Source organism: Eutrigla gurnardus, assembly GCF_963514095.1.
Source record: "Eutrigla gurnardus genome assembly, chromosome: 6".
NCBI classification, from domain to species: domain Eukaryota; kingdom Metazoa; phylum Chordata; class Actinopteri; order Perciformes; family Triglidae; genus Eutrigla; species Eutrigla gurnardus.
Genome location: NC_139920.1, coordinates 14,211,366 through 14,235,438, shown reverse-complemented (window position 1 = coordinate 14,235,438; position 24,073 = coordinate 14,211,366). Strand labels below are relative to the sequence as shown.

General features: G+C 41.0%; 2 protein-coding genes across 2 annotated transcripts in view; both read right to left on the bottom strand.

Annotated features, from left to right (window-relative positions):
• The window catches only part of LOC311014876 (G-protein-signaling modulator 2-like), a 305,151-nt gene that overhangs the window by 65,183 nt on the left and 215,895 nt on the right, over window positions 1-24,073 (bottom strand). The window lies entirely within an intron of this gene.
• Window positions 1-24,073, bottom strand: part of LOC311015193 (ephrin type-B receptor 1-like) — a 73,914-nt gene that overhangs the window by 2,188 nt on the left and 47,653 nt on the right. The window contains exons 9-18 of the mRNA XM_084012317.1: window positions 23,077-23,201; window positions 15,920-16,085; window positions 15,474-15,579; window positions 13,512-13,573; window positions 13,227-13,424; window positions 8,393-8,640; window positions 6,431-6,498; window positions 5,684-5,831; window positions 4,320-4,469; window positions 47-243 (exon numbers count right to left, since the gene is read on the bottom strand). Coding sequence (XP_083868443.1) covers window positions 47-243; window positions 4,320-4,469; window positions 5,684-5,831; window positions 6,431-6,498; window positions 8,393-8,640; window positions 13,227-13,424; window positions 13,512-13,573; window positions 15,474-15,579; window positions 15,920-16,085; window positions 23,077-23,201 — 1,468 coding nt within the window. The remainder of the gene's footprint in view (window positions 1-46; window positions 244-4,319; window positions 4,470-5,683; window positions 5,832-6,430; window positions 6,499-8,392; window positions 8,641-13,226; window positions 13,425-13,511; window positions 13,574-15,473; window positions 15,580-15,919; window positions 16,086-23,076; window positions 23,202-24,073) is intronic.

Below are 24,073 nucleotides of genomic sequence, written 5' to 3'. Positions count from 1 at the left end.
GGAAGAGTGCTTTTGTGTATGTAAATGAGTTTGCATCTCTACTCACCCGGGGGCAATGTTGTTTGTGCCGGCTTTGAGAGATGCAGGGTTGCGTATCATTTTGTCCAACATGCTGACGATATCGGGGAACTTTGGCCGCGCGTTGCGGTCTTTCTGCCAGCAGTCCAGCATCAGCTGGTGCAGCACTAACGGACAGTCCATGGGCGCGGGCAGCCTGAAGTCCTGCTCAATGGCATTTATCACCTGGGACACAGTGGGACACAAACCCCACATGGAATTAAGGGGCTGACTTCTTTTTACAACCTGCAGCTCTGCTGTTTTGGTCCTGTGTCGCTGCTTATCAGTACGATGCAGGTCGGCAGATACACAACAAATAAATACTAGAGTCGCTTTGTATCTGGATGTATTAATAGGAAACTGCTATTAGATTCTGGGACACAGGCTGTGTGTTTGGAAACAAACCCTCTTTTCCAGTCGGGGACATTTCGGATATGAATGACAGAGGCTGTGATGACGTTAGTAAATTGCGCCCAGCGTGGTGCTGGTCTGTGATGTTCAGGATATCAAAAGGATGAAAAAGTTGAGGCCCGCTCTCTTGCTGCTGTTTGGAGGATCTGCATGTTTCTACTCTTGAGTTTTGATTTGTGACTTCCCGTTGGCAGAGAAAAGTTCAGTGTTCTGTGTTACAGCTTGGTTTTGATTTGGAAAGGTGTTTTTTTATTGGAAAATCTTGTCTTGTTCAGCTTTGATTATACTACAGAAAAAAAAGAAGAAAAACTTGGATTCGTTAAGAGGATTCAATTTCCATTTGAGAACTTCATCCCGACACAGCGTAGAGTCGCGTGGTAGACCCAGATATCCATCGCTAAGCAGCAGTGATGCTCGCTGCGGTCTCTGATGTCTGATGTAGTTTTACAAACAGGAGCCTTTGATTTCATTATTCATTGAAAATGACAAGGACCTTTCGAGGTGTTTCTGTGAAAACCTTCAGGCACGAATTCTGTATTTTGGGGAGGTTGTGCTAAATATGGCGGGACATCTTTTTAGTGAAGAATGTAATTATCACTGAACATGACAGAATTTAAAAACTCATTAGACTGAAAGAGAAACTAGCTGCCTCCTCACCCCACAAAAAAATTATCAAAGAAAGGAGAAAGCCCTGCGATCATTATCTGAAATTATTCATCCCAATGTGCCAGCAATGTGAGAAATTATTTTTAAAATGTCTCCTGAACCCTAATTATGACAGTTGTAATGTTTAAAACTCACATTGCTGTGTAACCTGATGGCCTGGATTATAACATGTTCTCTGTTTGAGAAGATGTCAGATAATATCGATCTTTCATCTTTCTGTACGTATTAAACTTCTGAGATATGTGATCTTTAGGTGCTGCTAGACAGCTTTCCTTACCTGTGAAGTCTTTGTGCTAAGCTGAGGTAGGTCTCGGGTATTCAGGAGCACTTTCTATGAAGATCATGTATATAATGCATCATAAGCACATTTATAACACATTTATAAGGCTTTATAAATGTTTATAATTATGCATGACACCTTATAACAAGGTTTATAAAGTGTTTGAATGAAGAATTTGAGTCCTGGGTGACACAGCACATTATAACTACCAAACGTTACCAGTTATAAAGACAGAGAACTGAACCTAGAATTTATAATCTGTTATGATACATTGGAGCAGTTCTCTGTCTTTATAACTGGCTAATAATAATGTTATAATGTGCTGTGTAACTCAGGACTCAGATTCTTCTTTCAAACACTGGGGTCACTTGGGCATAGAGGTGTAACGCTTTATGAGTTATAAGGTATCATGCATGATTATAAACATTTCTAACGACTTTTATAAAGCCTTATAAATGCATTATAATGTGTTATAAATGTGATGCATTATATACATGACCTTCAGAGAAAGTGTTACCAAGTATTCATTTAAATCAATTTTGTTATTACAGTTTTATAAAACTGGAGTTACAGTTAAATTGGTTTTTGTCTGCTGTTGTCTCCCTGATGTGTTCCCTGCACTCCCCATCACCCGACTCATTATTCCATAGTTAGACTCCTGTGTAGGAGGGCCCCGCCAGATTTTATATTGTGCTTTTTGAATCCAAACCTTGCATTTAATTGTAAGCTGTTGCACTGTGCTTTGAGTTTTGGTGCATGCTGCTACGATTTTAATGAAAGACTCTGCCTTTGACAAAGCAGATGTGCCATAAAAAAATCTTGAAATACTAATAAAAAACTAAAAATTCAGCAACTTCGGTAAATTTAAAGTCACTAGCAGTGTACTTGTAAGCCTTTCCAACGTTAAGCCGAGGGAATGTGGCGTTTCGACTAAATTCAGCACCGGGGATTTGTCTGCTTGCTGACTGAACTCTACTTGACCCCGACACACTTCTCAGGCTTTGTGCCGAATAAATTCTCTCTAAGCACCGCTGTCAATCAAAATAGCAGTGAGTGCAGTAAAACATCACAGGTCCCTTTCATGATTAATTCATGTTGAACACAGCACCTGTGGTTGCTTCTGCTGAAAAATTCACCGTTCCATGTTCTTTGAAATCCTGCACATGTGTGTGTGTGTGTGTGTGTGTGTGTGTGTGTCTGCTTTCATGCCTGTCAGCTAGCATGTGTGTGGTGCAGCTGTGTGCGCAGTATGTGTGAGTTTAGGGTGTGAAGTTCATGCATAGTTAATGCCCCGGCAGACCCTCGTTAGCTATAGTGGTAACACACACACTTTCCCCATCATTATACACGGTAGGTGCCATTATAAAACTGTCTCCGTCATTATACTGACTGTCTGTCATTACTGCTGCATGGAACGCTTCTATTTCTGAGGAGCCACCATAGGGGGGAGGATGAGGGGGGAGGTTGCTAGGCAGGAGGCGAAGCGACAGAAGCAGGGGGAAGGTAAGAGACGGAGGGGAAATGTGAAATGAGGGGAAAGAGGTGGTTAAGGTGATGTAGACGCTAATACAGGGAAATGGCTCTCTGCTGACAAAAAAAATGAGGAATGATTCATTTTTATTGATTGGAAATGTGTGTCTGTCTTGAGTTGGATGTGATGAGGTCCTCATCAGTGGGACAACTAACCAGAAAGAGAAAACTTTACATGTCGCCTGAATTAATCAGGTCTAAAGCAGGTTAAATATTGCTTTCTGAAAATGTGGTTTTACTCGGAAATATATATGTCTAAATGTTTCCCAGAAGAAGGAAAAAGGATATTTTCCAAGTGACAAACAAAACTGTCACTTTTTGGAAGATTTTCGGCAAAATAATTTATTTTAAAGTTTAAATTCAAGACAAACTAGAAACTCCCAGGCTCCTCTGTGTCAAAGCCATTAGATATATAGTTTCAGAAGGCAAGAATTGAGATTTAGAGCCTCTGTGCTTTGAAGCGGATTTTAGTGCCAAAACGAACTATAATCTGAGTATCACATTTCTTCTCGGAATAGAAACCTAAAAATAAAAATGTCAGCAATCCGATCTTCTGGAACTTTCTTTTTCATGTAGTTCAGTACGTGAGCCCCTTTGGGTTTAAACTGTGAAATTGGATACTCAGCCTAAAGACAAAATGAGATGTTTTTTTTAATGATACATTTTAATACACAAACAGCGGAGAACTGTACACTTTTTTAAGAAAACGCCAATCATTTTTAGCCTAAAAACACAGTGATAAGTATAACCTCAAACCATTAATAACAGCACTGTGATGGCAGCAAAATAAAAAGTAAGGTATGAAAATCCTGCGTAAAATTGATCATACTGTGAAAGTAATTGGAATAAAGTTGTCAAGATGGTGAAATATTCCCTGAAGAAAAGATCAGCTGGAAAACAAAATCCTGATGCCTTTTTGGTCGTTCCAGGGAACAAACATTTCTGTGACACTTAAATTTATGTCCTCATTTTCCGTGTGTTTTCCAAGACATGCAGACACCCCGCTGTGAGAGACAGCAAGGGAAACAAACAAGCACACCCCCAGCACACACACACACACACACACACACACACACACACACACACACACACACACACACACACACACACGCACACACACACACACACACACACACACACACACACACTTAAAAGGCAGTGACAAAAAAAGAATGGGTAAACGTATAAAAACTAATACGGTCGCAGACATCAATGAGAAAAGAAGAGAGACTCTCAGACTCTCTCTCTCTCTCTCTCTCTCTCTCACACACACACACACACACACACACACACACACACACACACACACACACACACACACACACACACACACACACACACACACACACACACACACACAAACAGAGTGACTCACATCTTGGTTGCTCATGTCCCAGTAAGGCCTCTCTCCATATGCCATCACCTCCCAGGTGACGATCCCATAACTCCAGACATCTGAAGCCGACGTAAACTTCCTGTAGGCGATGGCCTCCGGAGCCGTCCACCGCACCGGGATCTTACCACCCTGACGGAAAGGAGCGAGAAACGGGAGGAAGAGATGTGAAAATAGATAATTTTGCTGTTGATTTACACTCTAGATGTCAGACACGCACACTGTATGTCACCACAAACCATTTTCAAAAGAAGAAAGATATTAAACTGTACCGAAAGAAAACTACACCTGAGCAAATCTTTTTATCTTTGCTGTGAAAGCGAAGATGTTGAATAGTGTAGTAAGTAACACAGAAATAAAAAGAAATATTGCTACATGCTGGTTTGGTTGGACTTCACTCTCATGAGAATATCCCATCAGTGTACATCGTTTACAGATTTAAAAGTTGAATGGAATCTCACAACGTCTCCTCTCAGACGACTGTTTAGCCAGGTTTCCAGGCTGCTAATATGCAACGCAACACATTCTCACCCCCAACACTTCAAATACCGACGCTTTGTCAGAACCCTTTGGCATCACATCATAGCCTGGTGTATCTCCACGACTGTCACAGAAAACACATCATGTTGTGATTCCAAACAGAAACACTGGCTTAGGTTTAGCAGGTTAAGTAAAAAAACATCAAAATGACTATGTCTGAAACTTAAAACAGTTGCTCCTGGAGTGCCTTTTGCTTCGGATCGGTAACCGTTACCCGACCAAGAGTCAGAATTTGACAAGTTGGAAGTGAAGATGGTCAACGTCCACTCCACCCATCGTGTTAGTCCACAAAATAGACTTCCACTAAATGAGGCATAGACATTAATTGTCTCCAGACATCTATAATTAGATTGTATTATTTATTAATAATACTACTTTATTATTATATCTATTATTGATTCTAATCATTGTTCGGTTTCTTCTGTGCAGCCACACTCAAACTGACTGAAAAGCCGCCTAACAAGCAGATCTGATGTGTTCTTCCCCTTAGAGACGATGATGGCCCTCTGACTTTACACACGACGCCACAATGAGATCAAAAACCCATTTATCGGACGCTCGACGACAGATCCACTCCTTTTCTTCTTACCTTTAACAGTACAATCCCTAGACATCCATTTTGCTAAAAGGACACTCAATAAAATAGCTTACGGTAGGCTATCCATCCACTTTTTCTTTTATGAATGTGTAAGAAATGGTCCAGCCTCTCACATAAAGTGACTGTAGGACCAAGCAGGAAGCTTGGCGAAGCAGAAAGGCAGCATCAGTGTACATTTATCGCACATTCCTCATGTGTGAGTCCTCACCAGTGAGCTGGTATAGGTGGGGTCAGAGGTGTCCTCCTCAAGGTATCGTGATAATCCAAAGTCAGACACCTTACACACCAAGTTACTGTTGACCAGGATGTTCCGAGCAGCCAGGTCCCGGTGAACATAACTCATTTCCGCCAGGTACCTGCAATGTCAACAGGATTTATTGTGTGGATATGTGTGTTATCCATTGCCAGCTACCTGGGCTGCTATAAAAAGCTAATGGGATTTAGTGTGTGTGCGTGTCACCGCATGTGGGTGTGTGCGTTATCACTGCCAGCCACCTTTGATAAAATAGAAATGGGATTTAATGTCTGTGTACATGTACACGTTGGTGTGTTATCACAACCTGATACCTGCAATAAAACACGGATAGGATCTAGTGTGTGTGTGTGTGTGTGTGTGTGTGTGTGCAACGTGTCAAGCCGACAAGTTGTGGGGTTCTTAACTTGAATAAATAGAGTTTGTGTTTGTTCATGCATGTAAGAGTATGTGTGTGTGTGAGAAGAGATATCTCAAGCTGCCGATGGCTGATTGCGTAGAACACAAGTCCAGACCACTGTTGGAAATAACCCCACCAAATCTCAATATGCTAGAAAAAAAATCTAATTTCCCACAACACTCATTGAAACGTCTGACTTTTTTTTTCTTTTTCATCATCTTTCTTTGACTAATACAAATGGATTTATGTACAAGTAGTGTGTGTGTGTGTGTGTGTGTGTGTGTGTGTGTGTGTGTGTGTACCTCATTCCAGACGCGATGCCCCTCAGCATACCAACCAGCTGGATCACTGGGAACTGCCCGTCATTTTGCTGCAAAACCATGAACCGTGACAGGATTATTTTTTATTTTTTCCATAATCAGACTTTTTCATTTAGTTATTTGGAGAAAGTCAAAGATCTGTCAGTTTTTCACATAAAAGTCATGACAGGAGCTCTAACGAACCATTTGAGGAGAAAAAGTAGGCAGTTACAAAATGTGTCTGCAATGTGATTAAGACAATAGGAAAAGCAGCAGCACAGGAACATTAACTCAGGCTCACACAAAAAGTAAAAGTAAAATTGCTTGTAAGATCTTTAATTAAAAACTCCTGTTCCCACAGTGCTAGAACTGGAGGTCTTTGTCTGGTGTTATTTTTGTATTATTTCTGCTCAACCAACACCACATCTTTGTCAACTACATTTGAGAATGCATGCTGCATGTCTATAGTTACTGTAATTAACAGTGTGAGATATTGATCAGATTTGTTTTAATGTGAATAGAGTGACACATGCAGCTGTAAAACAGGCTTGTTGGAGTTAAGAAAGTCAGAATTAGTCATGCTGTTTTTCCCTCTCGAGAACAGTTCCGTTAATCAAAGAAGTTTCTTAAGCTGGAATAATTAAACAGGGACTTTTCATCGTCCCTAAGATGTACACTATGTGATCCTAAAAATGCATTAATTTAAGATAAGTAAGAAGATAACGTTTCTAGACGTTTTCCAAATATCTCGTTTGCATAAACATAACATTCCTGAGCAGAATATCAAAAATCAACAGAAAAAAAAGAAAACACTGAGGAGCTGGTGGCTTGTTGTCGTTATAAGACATGTTTAATGAAAACCTTTTTGCTATTATACTCTTTTCACCTCTGGGCCAGACAGTCTCTGTTTCTTTTAAACATCCCTGCTGACATAGTTGCAGTCAAAGGTCTGTGTGTGTGTGTGTGTGTGTGTGTGTGTGTGTGTGTGTCAATTCACTTTGTGCATCAAACCGCGTCTTTGATGCTCCTCTAGCCTAATCCTCTGAAGGTGAATCCTTCTTCTAGGCACACACAAACACACACATACACACATTGATCCTCTGGGTGTTGCGCCTGCAAGATGGTCACGCTAGGACAGCAACACCAGTGGGATCGATCATTGTGTGTCTGTGTGTGCGCGCGTATGAGTCAGTGGATGATTTCTGAGTCAAAAGGGGTCACGCTGTGAGAACCAGGCATCAAAGATTTTCTCTTTCTGTCTTTAGAGGCACCGCGAAAGGAGGGCAGGATCAAAGAGAGGGACGGCCTGACAGGCAGACACGCTCAGGATGAGGACGAGAGAGCACAGGAAGGAAAGGAGAGCAGAGAGAGAGGAGCATGGGGTTGTGTCTGTCCCTGTGTCTCATTCCCCGAAAAACCCACTCCAGATGTTTTTCTGTGTGCTTGTGCTATCGGTGATTTTGGACTGAAAGGTACATGTGTGTATAGATACTATACACACATGTACCTTTCATGTACCTATACATTAACACATAGTGTATATAATTTTGAAGATAAACCCACAGCTTAAGTGGGTTACAGATAATGGATGAACAATCATAGTGACTATTATAATATTTGCTGGAGACAAACTTTTAAATTGCTTCTCTAAACTTTTCAAAAAGCCTTTTATAAATGCTAGTGCACTGTTAATTTGCAATCTTATCTATTGTATTATTTAATTGTATTGCAGTATTATTGTTAGGTTCTTTTTCTATTTTATTTTTAGATTATTTTAAACGGTATCATTCTATTTTCCACGCTGCAGTCCAAACACTATGGACACTATGCCTTCCTGCACTTCCTCTGCATCTGCCCAACATTAAAACTCTAGATGATTCTTTCTTATATATAACATTAGGTGCAGCAGTTCACTGATATAATAACTACATATGTATGTCTGTATGCAGCATTTAAGTGATTTACCCTGAGGAATGAGTCAAGTGCTCCATTCTCCATGAATTCTGTGATGATCATCGTAGGCCTGCTCTTGGTGACCACGCCCTCCAGTCTGATGATGTTCGGTTGGTCAAACTGGCCCATGATCGACGCCTCGGACAGGAAATCCCTCCTCTGCCTCTCCGAGTAGCCAACCTTCAGGGTCTTGATGGCCACAGGAATCTCTTTTTTCCCAACAGGCTTCAGGCGACCTTTATACACCTCCCCGAACTCACCTGAAGAAGGAGAACACACGTGGCGGTGATTAAAGCATTCTGTCTGAAGCAGAAATGAATAGATACGGTACTCTTATGGCTTTTAAAAAAAAAAACAGACTCAGCAGGTGAAAACAAGTCCATAATTAGTGATGCTGACTTGTTTATTGCTTTTTTAATTCAGAACCCTTCAATATTAAAGGAGCAAATAAATAACTGCAATTTAATTATATTTTATCGATATAGAAATGTGCTGTCAGGCTGTGAAATCAGATGAGCAGACGTTTGTACAATTTGGCTACCATTCATTATTGAAAACCTTCCATCAATCAAACAAAAAGTAGCAAATCGTCCTTTGCATGAGTTGAGTTGGGCAGGATGTGATAATAAAAAAAAAAAAACGCTCTTACTTGTGGGAACTGCCCTCTACAAACTCATGGGCAACTTCACAAACAATGACTGCTGATACCATGAACCACAAGACTTGCAACCGCTCCCGGCTCCGTAGCAAAAGATATTGCATTCAAGACTTTACAGGGCAAACACGCCCCGAGTTTTGCAACTGAGTGCAATTTGCCCTTTTAGATTGCAATGGCAGAGGGGAAAAAGACAAATGACATTTGCAGACGTCCTGAGTGACGTGATGCAGAGGCATTCCTCAAAAACGTCAGGCAAGGAATTTAAAGGTGAGAAACCGTATCCGTGATTTAATATTCCAGTCCGTCATTGTGCTTCAGCTATACCAGATGCAAATAATTTCAGGGGAACTGCATGTGGCTATTAGCGCTCATCTTTGTGAATAGGACTGTTTTTGCAATGAGGCTCATTTACATAGAAAGGGGTCAATTTTGCGCCAAATGTACGGCATGCATATTACCTCATTTAAATACATGCAATCTGCACAGGACCCTCGAGACACTATTTCCCCGGCAGTAAGGGGTGTATTCACCCTTGTGGGTGCTTTGAGATTCACATCTTACTGTCTTATTTGATTGAGATTGAGACTGACGGCTTTGCTCAAGGGGACAGTGGTCCGTACTTCTGCAGACTGAAAGAACAACACAAGTTGAATACCCTCAACAGCTCCTCTTGGGGGTAAGAAAATGTTTGCAGCAGAGGTGCCAACAAGATAAACGGGATGATGACATTAATATTTGCGAAGGTGTTTGGTTTTGCACACCACCACCATCTCATCTCGTTGTTTAAACAAAGGCAGCCAGCCGCCCTTATGGATAGAGAGACAAACGTTTGTAGGTTCAATCACGACCTGCAGTTAGGGCATCGATTTACTGTGATGAGCTTTCTGTGGTCACATAGGATGCCACTTGGTAGCTAGCTAGGCTACTGAGCATTAGCTACCTGACACAAAGGCTGCAGTGCTATTACTCTATGGTTATATAACATGAGTCACAGAAGACTTTCATTTATTTATGCTCAATCTGATTTTTTGATGATTATTTAATTTGATGATTATGGGTGAGAATAAGAAAAAGTTCCGACCTTGGCTCATTTCTATCCATTCATATATACGTATAGAAACGTATACAGTATATCTTTGTTCGTTTTTAATTTGTCTTTCCCTAACAGGTGCAACAAAGCTAACTGGAGACTCATGAAGACGTCAGTCAATTACAGTCTCAACATGCCCACACAGGCCTGTGAAGAGGTCTAATCAGCCTTATGAACTGAAAAGACCTGTGTGGGCAGAGCAATGTTCTCTTCTAGTTTGGATTGTTTGTGTTACAGTTCTTCCTGTGTCTTCTGTTATTGCTTTCTTTATGTATCGCCGTGACGCTGCACACATTCTCCTCGTAGTTGAGTTCCAACGCCAACCGATCTGAACCGTCTTGAACTCGTTCGATGTACAGACACTTTCCTACAGGGCTGAAGACACAGATGTCTTTTGTCAAAATAAATGCCGCCATATGCTGCTCGGCGACATGAAAAGTGAATATCACGTCGGAATAAAAGTCGTCATCTCAGAGATATAAATCAAGTGTGAATAATGGATGAGTGACGGGAATTGGATGACAGGCTGTGTCGTCCTGTCTCACTGTGATCTCTGCTCCACATCTCACTGCTCATTAAAAACCATCTACTGTCACTGTTGTAAAGCAGCTGAAGTAGAGAGGGATGGAGGGCAGAATAGGAAGGAGAATGGAAAGAGGGTGGAAAAGAGGCCGTATTGATAATAAGGGAGAAGAGAGGAGGATGCTATTTTCACATAGAGATCAGGTGACTCTAAAATAGAGGTGTTCAAGAGGAAGACAGAGCATTAGAAGAAATTCATTTGTTTGATTCCAAAATCTGGTCTGAAATCTACAGTATTTCTAAATACAGTCAAAGGAAATTACCTGGCGTGTCAGGGGAGATATTATTGCTCCTTTCTATTGTAAATTGAAGTGTTTCAGGGCTTAAAGTGCTTTTTATGAAGGGCATTTGTGAGTGATAGTAATAAGGAAAGAGGAAAAGAGAGAAGTGTTATCACAGAGAGAGAGAGAGAAAGGAAGAGAATGTGAGGTGGGATATTTTAATCATCTCCTTAGGGTGCCTTATTCTTTTATCTTCCCTCCTCAATCTGTTGTACTGCTTTATCCCCCCTTGGTTCTTTGTTTTAGCATTTCTCTGTACGCAAACAAACTCGAAAACTCCAGAGGGGCCGAATCACAGAGAGATGAAGATGGCAAGAAAGTATCAAAGAAATGCAGAAAGAAAAACAAGAAGAGAAAAGAGTGAGAGAGGGGGCAAAAAGAGTGAAAGAGATGCACATACATCTGTACTTTCTCTCTCGCTGCGGAGTGGGAGAGCTTCGACCGTTTATGGGCTCTAAGTCCAGTCACATCTCATACCAGTGGGTTCATATTTTCCCCTCCCTACCCGCCGTTTTCATCCCTCCTCTGTCACCTCTGCCTGAGGTGAGAAAACTTCCCCTGAGAGAAATAAAGTGAGAAACGGAGGGATTACAGAAAGCCTCTCAGAGCGGCTCAACAGACCAAAGCCGAAAGCACACACTCACGGTGGTGAGGGTCTGAAGCTGGGTCATGACCTTTATCACCCGGAGCTCCGTGGCCATTTGGGTTTGATTGGTTTTGGTCCAAAGAACAAAATAAAAGTTAGGAGTCAACCAGGGGGGTAATATCTGGACTAAAATCATCCCTTCATGTATTAGGGTTTGAGGTGTAAGACCCCCCTTTTGTCTCCTACCTCTTTCTATCTGATGCATCTGCATTATGTTCTAATTGAATTCAATGCACAAAGAGATCCAGAAATTACAGCGTGCTGAAATATAACTGTGTGACCCAAAGGTTTAATGCATGTTGATACATTTGTGGAAATTCAATTAAAACACATATATGAGCCATATGAGTGCAATATAAATGGAAATAATTAGATTTCAAGGACTCTACAAGTCAGGGCTACAGAATTAAGTATTAATGTAGTTTAAAACGCAATGCTGTGAACCTGCCTCTATAGTAAGTGACCTTAAGCTTTCATGAAAATATGTTCAAAATGTAACGCAGAAATGATTTATGGTCTACAGTTTGTCTTTGAGATCTTGAATGTGTTATTTATTGATGAATATGATGCAAAAAAATGTATTAATGTATTGTATTGTAACAGTTTTTAAGGCATAATAATAACGAACAAATTGAGTTTGATGTGAGAGGCTCTTATGGTTGGATAAATGCATTTCTTTTCACACATACATGTGATAACTGATTGCATGCGTCTGGCTGGATGTAGTCCTAGTTTTACATGGTGCTGTCGCTGGACGTGCGCTGCATTTTATGAATCCATTCACGACCTTGTGTGGTGGGTTTTAGCATAAGTTTTACATACATACAGTTTTTTTTATGTATCTTATGCTCAAACCGGTATTTTGTTTCACCTGGCTTGAATCCCCGTGGGGGGAATAAATCTTAAGTGAAATGATGAATGAAGATGTTGCTCAGGGATCAGCGGTAAAAGAAGGTATTTCATTGAAGCTGTAAACGTGTCCGTATTTTTTGTTTCATATTTCCATCTTTTTCTCCTTTTTTTCCCCACCGACGGTTAAAACTGAAAAAAAAAAATCAGACGACGCTCTGGGACTCCATTTCACATCCAACTTTTTCTGTTTGCCAAACATCACACAGCATTTTTTACCGTTCAGATCAGATAGCCAAAGAGAATGCACGAAGACAGTTTTAATTTATTCCTGTGAAAGTTTTCGGCATGAATAAAACATCCCTCCCGACTTCAAAGGAGAAAAATAAAGCAAAATAATAAATTGCCATTGCATGTTTCCAGATCCTATTCATTGACATAAAATGTCTGGTGCCATTGAGATAATTGATTATTTTACTGTTGACTATCTGCTGTTTCAAGTGACAGTTGGTCTCATTAGGGGAAACCAAGGATTACCTTTCTATATTTATAGTAGATCTTTTTTTTATCTTACTCAAACAAAAGCTCTTGTATAAATAGATTATTGACACGTATTGAAATAACCATGGATTTTCATTTTAAGTTAGGAGAGGGAGGAGTTCATCTTGTAGAAACAAGCATGAGAGAGGAAGGAAGGGCAAGCCCCGGGTCAAAGACACTAAGTCTATGAAAATCTCTACCTGATCCAATGACTTCCTCTATTTTGACACAGGACGGGTCGATTTCCTTGGCAAACTCCCGAACCGCCTCGTTGGGGTCCTCGTAGGTGAAGGGGTCGATGTAGATCTTGACCCCTGGTGAACTATGACCATCAGACATGGTGGGAAAGGTCACGGTGGGGGTGGGGCCGCTGAACATGTCAGGCCTCAGAGTCACCTCTGAGAAGAAAAGTTACAAAGTTTAAATAGCAAGTTTGGTTAAAAATAAAGGCATAAGCTCATTTAAAGTCCTAGTGTTGGTTGTACCTCCTCCTGCGTTGTACTGCTGCAGCTTGTCACCGTACACACTCTCCTTCAACTGACGCCTTCTGCAGACGGAAACAAAACCGGAGAGATTTTGGGGGGGGAAAGAGGCAAGCAGACAGAAATGTTACACAAAAGTTAGAAAAGTTAGAAATTCTAATTGGAAGTCTTCTCTTCCGCTGAGTTCAGGTAAAATAAATAGTCAGACTTCCTGAATGTCAAAAAAGTCAGTTTGAGAGAAGAAAAAAGTTTTTTTTCCGGGGAAGTCATTAGTATTAGGTGGCTTGTTACTGTTCTGTGTTGTCAGCTCTTGTTTCTTGCTTTTATCTGAGGACGGAACCAAAGAAATGCACCCTGTAATATTCTAATATGTCAACTGATCTTAACAATAGACACCTGATACACCAAACAGGAGAGACAGCTCGCAGCTTGCTATTTCTGGGAGGGCGTGGGTCACAGAAACTCAGCTTTGTGTTCAAAAACTGCAGTTCTACTAGCTAATGTTGTTATTGAGAAATTAATAGTCAATTGCCAAGTCAAGCAAGCTTAGAAATGCTTCTCCTATGGGGGCCATTTCATTATATTCAAACATTTTACCGTAATACATCAAACAATACAGTATGCAGCGGCACACGTTGGAAAAACGTTAATCTAACAGTCATTATTTGGGGGTTTTAACAAATTTCTCTCTCTCAAAAAAAAAAGAATAGCCACATTTTAGATGTTCACATCATTTATGCAACCATGTCTCAGAGCATTCTGTCCACTGTAACTTAATGTAAAAACAGGACGCTTGCAATTTAAAATGCACAAAAAAGCCACTTGAAATGGACCCGACTCCCTCAAAATGATGTAAAAACAATTAATAAATAAGTTTCTTCTTGAATTGGGAAACAATTATTGACAATAAAATTCCTCTGAGACAGACAGGACCGTGGGCGATATAATCCTTAGATCCACTGAGTAACTCTCCAAAATTAGGCTTTGGAAGTGAAAACTGGCATGAGGATTTTAAAGGGGTCGCTTGGCCTCTCACCTAAAAAAAAAAAGTCATGTAAAATGGGTGCTATGGTTACCGAAGAGTCTCCCCTTTACAGATATGCCCACTCTATGCTAATCCCATGCAGTTGTAGGCACGCTTTTAAAAAAGAGACTCATGGGTATTTAAGATATGCAAATGAAAACTGGTTCTATGTGTACTCGTCTTGAGCATTAAACAGGCATGTCTATCACAGAGAGAATGGTTATATCTGTAAAGGGGAGACTCTTGGGTACCAGCAGAACCCATTGTCATGCAGCTGTTGGCATGCAGTATAAATGTGTTATTTTCTCCTATTCAAAATGGTGTATTTGAATATTTCTGCACAGTGGAGTCCCTTAACAGTCTTGAAAATGGTATAAAGTGGTTATTATTGGAAAGCCGAGGCTCTCGTGGATCCAATGAGCCCAATTTCATTCATGTGTGATTACGTTAGTCCCTATAACAGCCAGTTCATTTTGGTGCAAACTAATTTTGAAATTTGTCACTGTATAAATTGACCTGTTGTGATCTCTCGGATAATCACAGCCTCGTGAAACGTTACAACCACAAACCAGGGCATCGAGTGTCAATATACCAAGGAAAGCCACATCCTCTGAATATAGGGCATTCAGAGGATGTATGGCTTGTCTTGGTATATTGACAATAAGGGGGTTTGTGATAATTTTGTGTAAATGAATGATGGCTGGATTCCATTTTAACTGCTTGTGTTTCAGGGTCTTGGTATTGTGCATGCTGGCTCACTGTCAGGACTTACTGGGGCAGCTGAATAGAAAGGAGCCATTGTTAATGGGATTAGTGACACCTGTGCTTTTCCTACATGGCAATCAAAATGTCTGCTGTGAAAAGTGCCAATAAATAATAATAAATGGATAGGATATCTGTGCAAAACACTGCAGGTCTTCACCCCTTGTTTGTTTTTTTACCTGGTACAGATGATGGTGATAGCTATCAATGAGACGATACACACTCCACCTACTAAAGAGCCTGCGATCAGGGAGAGCTGCTGTCCGAGCTCTGACTTGTACTCATCTGTGGAAACACACACACACACACACACACACACACACACACACACACACACACACACAAAAGAGACATTTTTTTTTTATTACTGTGACTCTCACATACACACAACTGAGCATTTGTGAAAAATATATACACTCTCTCATCATTGACACTGCTCATTGTAAATGACTGCAACACACACATTCATGCACACACACTCACAAAGTAGGGCAAAAATGTAATTACTGCACTGCCAGATTTTCACTCTTGCTGAACCTCTCACATTCCTCTTCCACCTCCTCGCGCTGCACTTGCTTTCCTCTCTGCCATAAAACCTCACCGACACAGCCACCCACCCACTTACCGTCGGTGAGCGTGTGGAAGAGCATGTCCTTGCTGTAGGCTCCGTAGCCGGCCACGGTGCGGGCCCTCACCTGGACCACGTAGCCGGTCCCTGGCCTCAGACCCTCCAGAACAACATTGGGTGTCTTGCTTTGCACCACTGAACTGTTCTCCACCAACGAGAGGGACTGGAAGGGAGATAGAGAGAAGGATGAATATGTTTCCCAGCAAGCCAAGACAAACCATCACAATTTTTCCATTCATAGACTAAGAGTACATTTAGTACTCAGACACCATTCACTCTGTCAAGGTTCCAGTCCAAACTAACACATTCACCATCTCCTGCCAGGAAAATGCAGCTGCAACTCTTGAGTTTGAATTCATCAAGGTCATACATTCATTCATCACCATGCCAGTTTCCAGCACAGGATTTGTCATAGTCCATTTCAAATAGTGAAAAAAGAACCGCCCGAATGTCCTCAATTTTTGTAGGCTGTTTCTATATCCGTCTATCAAGGGTCACATTATACAAAATCCCAAAGATCCCTGGTGGTGCATTGTTTTAGTCATGACAATAGATTCAGTTTTATTTGTCCACATCGAGATATCTGCCTTCATACCAATACAGTGGGCGAGAATGGAATTTTAAGGATTAAAAATGAACATGATATTGCCCCAGTTAGTAATAACAATCCACAGACCTCAATATGAAGTGGTTTCATTTCATTAGTTCTACAGAAGGAAAGTAAGTAAGAAAACCGTTCACATAGAGCTGTGTCTAGGTTATCCAGAGTGACTGGGTCATATTGCTGTTGCCAAATTTTAGTTTCAGACAGTATAAGCAAAAATGTATTTAAATTCATTATCCAAGGGTGCAGCAGCAGTTTCAAAAAGGGCAAATTTGCCACTGAATATACAGGATGTTCAGCTGCTGATAACGTGCTGTATAAATGTTATCTTGCCTAGTTTGAAAATGGCATTTAAAATTCAACAGGAAGTTGTCTTTGCAGAGATTTTGTACATTTTCTAAAAGCCTCAGTGTGATTTCAATTTTCAGTTTGATTCAAAATATCTCCTCAATACGTTTGCAAACTGGCAAAAGCATGTTCTGCAGAGATACTGGGTCATTGTTTCTGGAAGGACAAGTTGCCATTATATTTGACAAAAATGTGCTATTGTGCAACACAAACAGAATTCCATTCACTCCCATTTTACTGTCGTGACAGAGTGGGGTAAAAGTGAAATCATTAAAATCCTTGACACATACATTTGATCCCGTCTTTCCTCTATCTAATTTAGAGTGATAAGGCTCTTAATTAGATATTGCCCACACAGACCAGTGCTTTTGGGCCTCATTTCCCCCAGTCCTCCCCCTGAGGTGAATTAGTCATCAGACCTATCAGCCATATCTTATATACCTAAAAGAACCTATCTTTCTACGCTCCCTGTCACTAATTTCTTTCAGATAATAAGGGTTTTAGAAGGAGGTGGAGGGGTCGACGGCAGAGTGGAGAGGAGAGGAAGAGAGATGATGAGGAGAGTTATGGAGCAAAAAGGGCAGGGAGAAAGTGACGGTTGGGGGTGGAAAGAGAGAGGGATGGTTATCAAAGGAGGACATGCACATGAAAAAAAAAGGTGTGCTTTTATTGTCGAATCTTTTATAAAAAAACATGCCTTTTGTTGTGGCTTCTAATCTTTATTACTTATTATCTTAGTTACTATTAAGATGTGAGATGTCTTGTGTCATGTATTAGTGTTAGTCATGCTACAGTATTTCTAATAGACTGCATTTAATATTATTTTGCTGGAATTACCTTCACTGCACTATTGACATACTGTGACCGGCCAGCTTCCCTCTGCCATAATTAGGACACAACACTACTACAGAGCTTGTACAGCAGTGTTGCACCCTGGGGGACAATGAGATAGATGTATTTGTAAGTGACCAAAGAAAGTGGGGTTGTGCTGTATAGGGGTTTGGATTTGGAAGGGTGTGTGTGTGTGTGTGTGTGTGTGTGTGTAGCGAGTGTAAGGGGGGGGGCTACGCATGCCACATTGAAAAGGTTAGAGGGCAACCCATCTGGGAAGGTCTGCTAGCCAGAGATAAGTAGCGGAGGAAAAATCCTGCCTCCCTGTGCCATATCAAATTTACAACATTAAAACCTCATTATCTATAGAGGTGCTAAGGGGGGAGAAGGGTGAGGGAGGATGGAGATGGAGGGAAGGAAGGTGGAGAAAAGTACCCAAAAAGAAGAAGATACAGTACAGCTGTCTGGTAAGAAAAACCTGTCCTTTCTCTCTCTCTCCAAGCTTATCAAACCGCTCCCCGAGGAATTCTTCCCTTGAAGCCATGAGCTAAAATTAGTCACTTTATGTGCCGAGCTTGTCTGCAGTGTAAAATGCAGTATTTCCCCCTTCTTAAGATGTGTATCAAGGAAGAAGAATGAAAAGAAGAAACAATGAAGGAACTTAACTGCCAGCTTTTGATCGCGGGTCTTAATTGGCTTGCATGTTAAATAACGTCGAAGCGGAGGCAGCAGCAGAGACGGCCGGCTCCCAGTAAAGTCGCTGCCCCGATTTTTTTAACAATGTAAGTGTTTTATCTGCGACTGTCAGACTGCGGCTACAGTACATCTCTCTAGTGCAGTTCTTCTCACTCTGTCCTAAACTCTGACTCAAATTCACTCTAATTGCTCTCCAAGAGGCAGAATGTCAACGTTCACTTTCTCGCTCTGCTTTTCTCCTTCTATTCCTGGAACTTCACTTTTACCCAAACTGTGTGAAGTAGCACCGCTACGGACAGGTGTAGCGCCCCCACCTCTTGACGTGCATTTGTACTGTTGCATGTTTTACACCCCTGTTACCTGCAGCAGATTTCATTTTTTGGGGCTTTCCACATAATATAGAGTATCTAGAATATCGTGTGTCCTATAGACTTAGACAGCCTCCCCAGCATGAACATAATATTCACATTTAAAAGCAGTCTCACAGCAAACTTCATACAAGCTTCTTCCTAGGAGGTAAAATGATGCCAAACGTCTCGCAGAAAGGTTAGTTGACAGGAGAACTTGAACATTATTCATATTTAGGCACTTCAATAAACAACATTTATTTCCTCTTTGAACACATGCGAAGCACATTCTGATTACGGCATGAATGAGTTTCACTCATCTGAAAGCAATAACAGTCAATGGGCTCTGAAAGATCTTTTTGAATCACACTTCATGAAAGAGAGTCAGTAAGGCGGATGGTTATAACCCGGCTTTCATTTTACAAGAGATTAGACAGGAGGAAGACAGGATGGTTTGAATGTAAACAGGAGGGAGGTAATACCAGTTGAACTTTAGTGGGATATATGCTGTGCATACTTGCTTCTAACAAAATGCCCACATTATTATTACATACTCTAAGATACATTAATTCCCTTAGCATTAATAGTTTAAGAGCTTATAAAATGATTAACAGTTATATACACATATTAGTAAGTACTGAACCAAGAGAAGAAGCCACAACAGTAGAATCCGTCTCATTCTCTCTCTTTCCCTTGTGTACCCTGGTGAAATTATTGCCATACACTACACTGTGTTCTGCTGGAAAATTGGAATCTGTGAGCGAGCCCTCTGGAGCCATGGACTTTACGACTGTGTTTTCATCAAAAAGTGTAGATAAGAAAGAGAGTTGACAAGAGTCCTGAGCATTTAAAGTTTGTAGTCATGATTGCATCTTGTGATTTTAGTGAGTTTTAGAGTTATGGAAGCACCGACTCACCGACTCAAAAGAAAGAATTGAGTGCAAAGACTAGCAGTGGAATCTCCAAAAGATGCCCGAATCTAAATGGCAGTAAATCAAATGTGGGCTGTGGATGAGGAGGCATGTTGTTCTTTTTATTGTATCCTACACACTCCCTTGTAGGTGCCTCATTTTTAATCTGCCTGCAGTGAAAGTCTCTGTTTTCGCAGCTATTGGCCAAGCTTTAGAAAAGATGAGGATATTCTCGCGTTTAGCTCCGGGTGATAGATATGCTTCTTAATTTAACTTTCAGTCTCCAAATGCATTGCTTCCCACTGACGGAATTACAAAGAAGACATCCTTTCTTTGGAGTTTTCTTCTGTCCTGGAGCAGCAGTCTTTGATGGGAAGGCAATCAGGTTCTGCAGGTTTCACCCCTGAAACAGAGGCCCTCGTTGGCGCCCCGGGTTTGACATTCTTTATGCAGGCTAGTTTGATCATTGGGCTCTGGCGGTGAAGTGTTTTGTGCCTCAGTCTTCTGGTTAGGACCTTGTCCACTACATGATAACTGGAGGCTATATTGCTTCAGTCAGACAGCCGTGCACAACTGAGTGGTAATAGATTTTATTCCAACTGCATCCACCAGCAAATAAATTGCGGCTTTCTTCTGGTCTTTAAGCGAGATAGGGAGATAGATGGATCTTCCCGTGCTCTCTAGGTGTTGACATACACGGCAAAAAGCAGTGCAGTGACACTTTCATCATCACATTCACTCTGTATATTCTCTTTTGCACTGGAAACATGCTGTGGAGGTGGGCGTGGTGCAGCACCCGGCTGCAGGAGAGAGAGGTGTGTGGAGATGGCTCACAGGAACACCGTCAGCTGATTGACGCGGCTGCAGGTGATCTGTGTGATTAACGAGATTTTTTTTTATTCTCCACAGTAGGCGGCCGAGGCGTGTGGGAGACCCAGGTGACATATGGGAACACCGTGAAGTGGCGAAGACTGTGTCCCAATGCGTCATAGCTGGGCACATTTTTTCGCATGGACACTCTGAGTTAGAATTGTTTGTTTGTGTCGGAAGTAATAAAGAGACTGGGAACTGGGAATAGCTGTGTTGTCATCCACTGAGCTGAGAGAACCCCTGGTGGCTGCAGTTCAGCCAGAGCCCTTAGACATAGGGTAAGGTGGTCAGACATCTGGGGGGAGATCGGAGTAAAGCTGCTGCTCCCACCTCTGAGGTGGTTTGGGTATCTGATAAGGTTGGCCTCCAGGCCACATCGCCTTGGAGGTTTTCTGGACACGTCAGACACCCATGATTTTACTATTAAATCATGTGTCCAGGGAAAGCCTCAGGGTCATCCAAGAGAAGCTGGAAGAGAGCTGGGTAGAGGGAGGTTACTACCCTCTACTCAGCCCCGGATAAGCAGAGACGATGGATGGAGAATAGTGGAAGTGTGTCTTTCATGATGGTCCAAAGAGTTTGGCTCAAGGACATAATGGCACTTCTCAATAAGTAGCTTTCCTGTCCGTCAATACATCTGTTGATCATTGGCAAAGGCAACACAGCTAATCATTTTGGATTTCTCATTTCCCTTCAACATCAACAGCCAGAGACAGACAGATCTTCAACATCCAATCCTGGATGATTTGATGGTGTCCTTCAGAGATGTGCTTCTCTGTGGTGGGGAGTCTCTTTCTTCAGGAAAGACTCTTCCTAAATAAAGGTAATTATGAAACACTCGGCAGTCTGTGATGTCTTCTGGCTCATACTGAGACACCAAAGTCCACAGAGAGATTTGAAGGCAACATCCGCAGAAAGCTGAGGAGACGAATCCAGGAAATAATTTCACTCAACAAACAGTAATATTAGTGACTGCAGTCCACAAACACTTAAACATTCCTCCCCATGGACTTTGGGATGTGCAAAATCATCATTATGAAACGCCTAAATCTACATCCAAGCTGTAAAAGTTTATCCTTGAGAAAATAAACAAGAATTATATTCATATCTTTAAAAAAAAAGGAGTGATAAAACATCTTCATGTCTTCAGCGGTCATCAACATAATAAATCAACTAGGAAGAAAAATATTTTTTAGTGTAATTTATGTTTGTCAAAATCAATCCATATTTGTCTGAGGTGCTGTTTCGCTTAGTGATTAAAGTGTGACCTGCAAACTCACATGAGATGAGTTACATGATCACTTCAGTGATTTTAATTGGATCTCCCTGAGCTCAAAGATCTTAATTAGATTCCATAGTGTGTTGCAGCTTATTACTGTGGCACCTTATATAAGTTGTTCATGTAAAAACATACACAGCTGTGTTAGATTCAATGGATGCTTCTTTCATAGTTCAGTTGGAGTGATGTAGCCTTATGTCTCATGTTTGCATCATGACTACAATCAACTAAATGAACATTGATTACACTTATTAGGAAATTATATTGTATTAAAGATTATGCATGAACGGTTTAATAACCACTGAGTGGACATGAATGAGAAAATACATCAATAACAGGAATTATAAATCTAATGAATATGTTGACACGTTTCTGCCTTCAGCTGTCCATCATTTGAGATGACGCCTTCGAGGAGCAGCAATCACCACATTTCATCCTCTGAACTCATAATAATAAGGATGTTCTTTTATCAACCATTAATACTTATGCTAAGTGACATGACATGATTAATAACGACAAAAGGAATGTGTGACAAGACCTATCGAGGGATAATTTCTGTGGAAATTGCTGTATATAAGCATACTTTTACTTTGCTATATTATATTATCTATTTATTTAAATGTAAGCGTTTCAGTTATTTCCTTCTTTCTATAGATTTTGAAAAGTAACATTTTGACAATTTGGGAAATAACCATACTGTATTTGATTCCTTTGTTGAGAGTTAAATGTGGAGATCACTCTCATATCCATATGGGTACATTCATTATGAGGGTATAGCCACAAGACAGTTAGCCTAGCTTAGCATAAACACTGGAGGCAGCTAACCTGGTTCTGTCCCGGGGTTAAAATCTGCCTACCACTCACCAACTGTATCACAACTGTACAGTATGTCACCAACTGACCTATTCTCTTTGTGTTCAACTGATTGGTTCATTGACTTATTTATCTGCATAATAAACTGTTGTGACCTCTGGTCCATAAACCTGATGAACATGGCGCAGACAGGAACATGGTCAATGAACATACCAGCAGTAAATGAGACAGTGTGCTGAAGTTTCACTTTTTCGTCAAGTCATTTTCAGTATTTTTGAGAAGTGTTTGAGAAACAGTGACATGTTTTCTGCTCATCATTGAGTCCTGATAATAGATGAGCTAGATCTGGTTGATATTGATTTGCCTGTTTTATCAACTCTCATGGATTACTGTCTGTGACCACAACACACACACACACACACACACACACACACACATATATCATCCCACTCTACCTTGTCAAAGTATCGTATCTCGTAGTCAAGGATAATTCCGTTGGGCTGCTCGGGCGGTGGCCATGACAACGAGAAACTGCGGCTCGTTGAGCTCACTTGGTGCATTATGGGGACTACGGAGGGAGCTGTTAAAAAACACACGCAAGTACACACAATCAATTAGCTCGTAAAAAAGATCCGTTAGCATGCTTAAACTTTAGAAAACATGGAAAATCAGTACGTAATGTAATGACATATTGCCGAGGATTATTTACACCCAAAGGAGAAAAATGTTTCCTCATCCAGGTCTCATGAAAACAAATCACTGCACTTGTCACTGATGGGGAAGCAAGAGTTATGTCTGCAATGCATTTTTACCCATCATTTTAGAAACCAGAAGCTCTTGGCTGTAATGTATTTCATGTTTTTTTTTTTTACGAGATGGTTTTCATCACATTTGTACTTCACTTGGCAGCATACAGTGAAGAGAGGAAGGAGTCAAGACACGGTGATTGATACTACAGCCGTAACAAGTATCAATTTGATGTAAGTTGTGTTGAGAATTATGCATCTCGCACCGCTGAGTCATCAGGACATCATGGGGCTGCAATAATCCTCAGTAAATGCTCATGCTCATGAGCCAAATACTTCCCCTGTAGTCAAACTACAGTGTGAGCGAGCCGTCACCTGAAAACCTTGCTGTCATTTTTAATATCGCCCCAATTGACATTTTACAGGGTTCTCTACTGTATATGTCGAGTGAGTTTCATGTCCTGAGGTCCCATGAAATATGCTAAAACCTATTGCATAATTTAAACCCCAGTGCAGCCAACCTGAAAATAAATCAGTTTTTGTTGAGCACTAAAAGATTTCAGGGATAAGAGAGCTTTGCATCGGTTGCAGCGGTAACAAATGCGCTCAGAAAGCAGCAGGGTGACAATGGATCATGTTTCCATTAGGAATGCGCCTGGGTTGCTGTAGATGAGGTAAATGATGTGTTTTCCATCAGAGTAAAGCG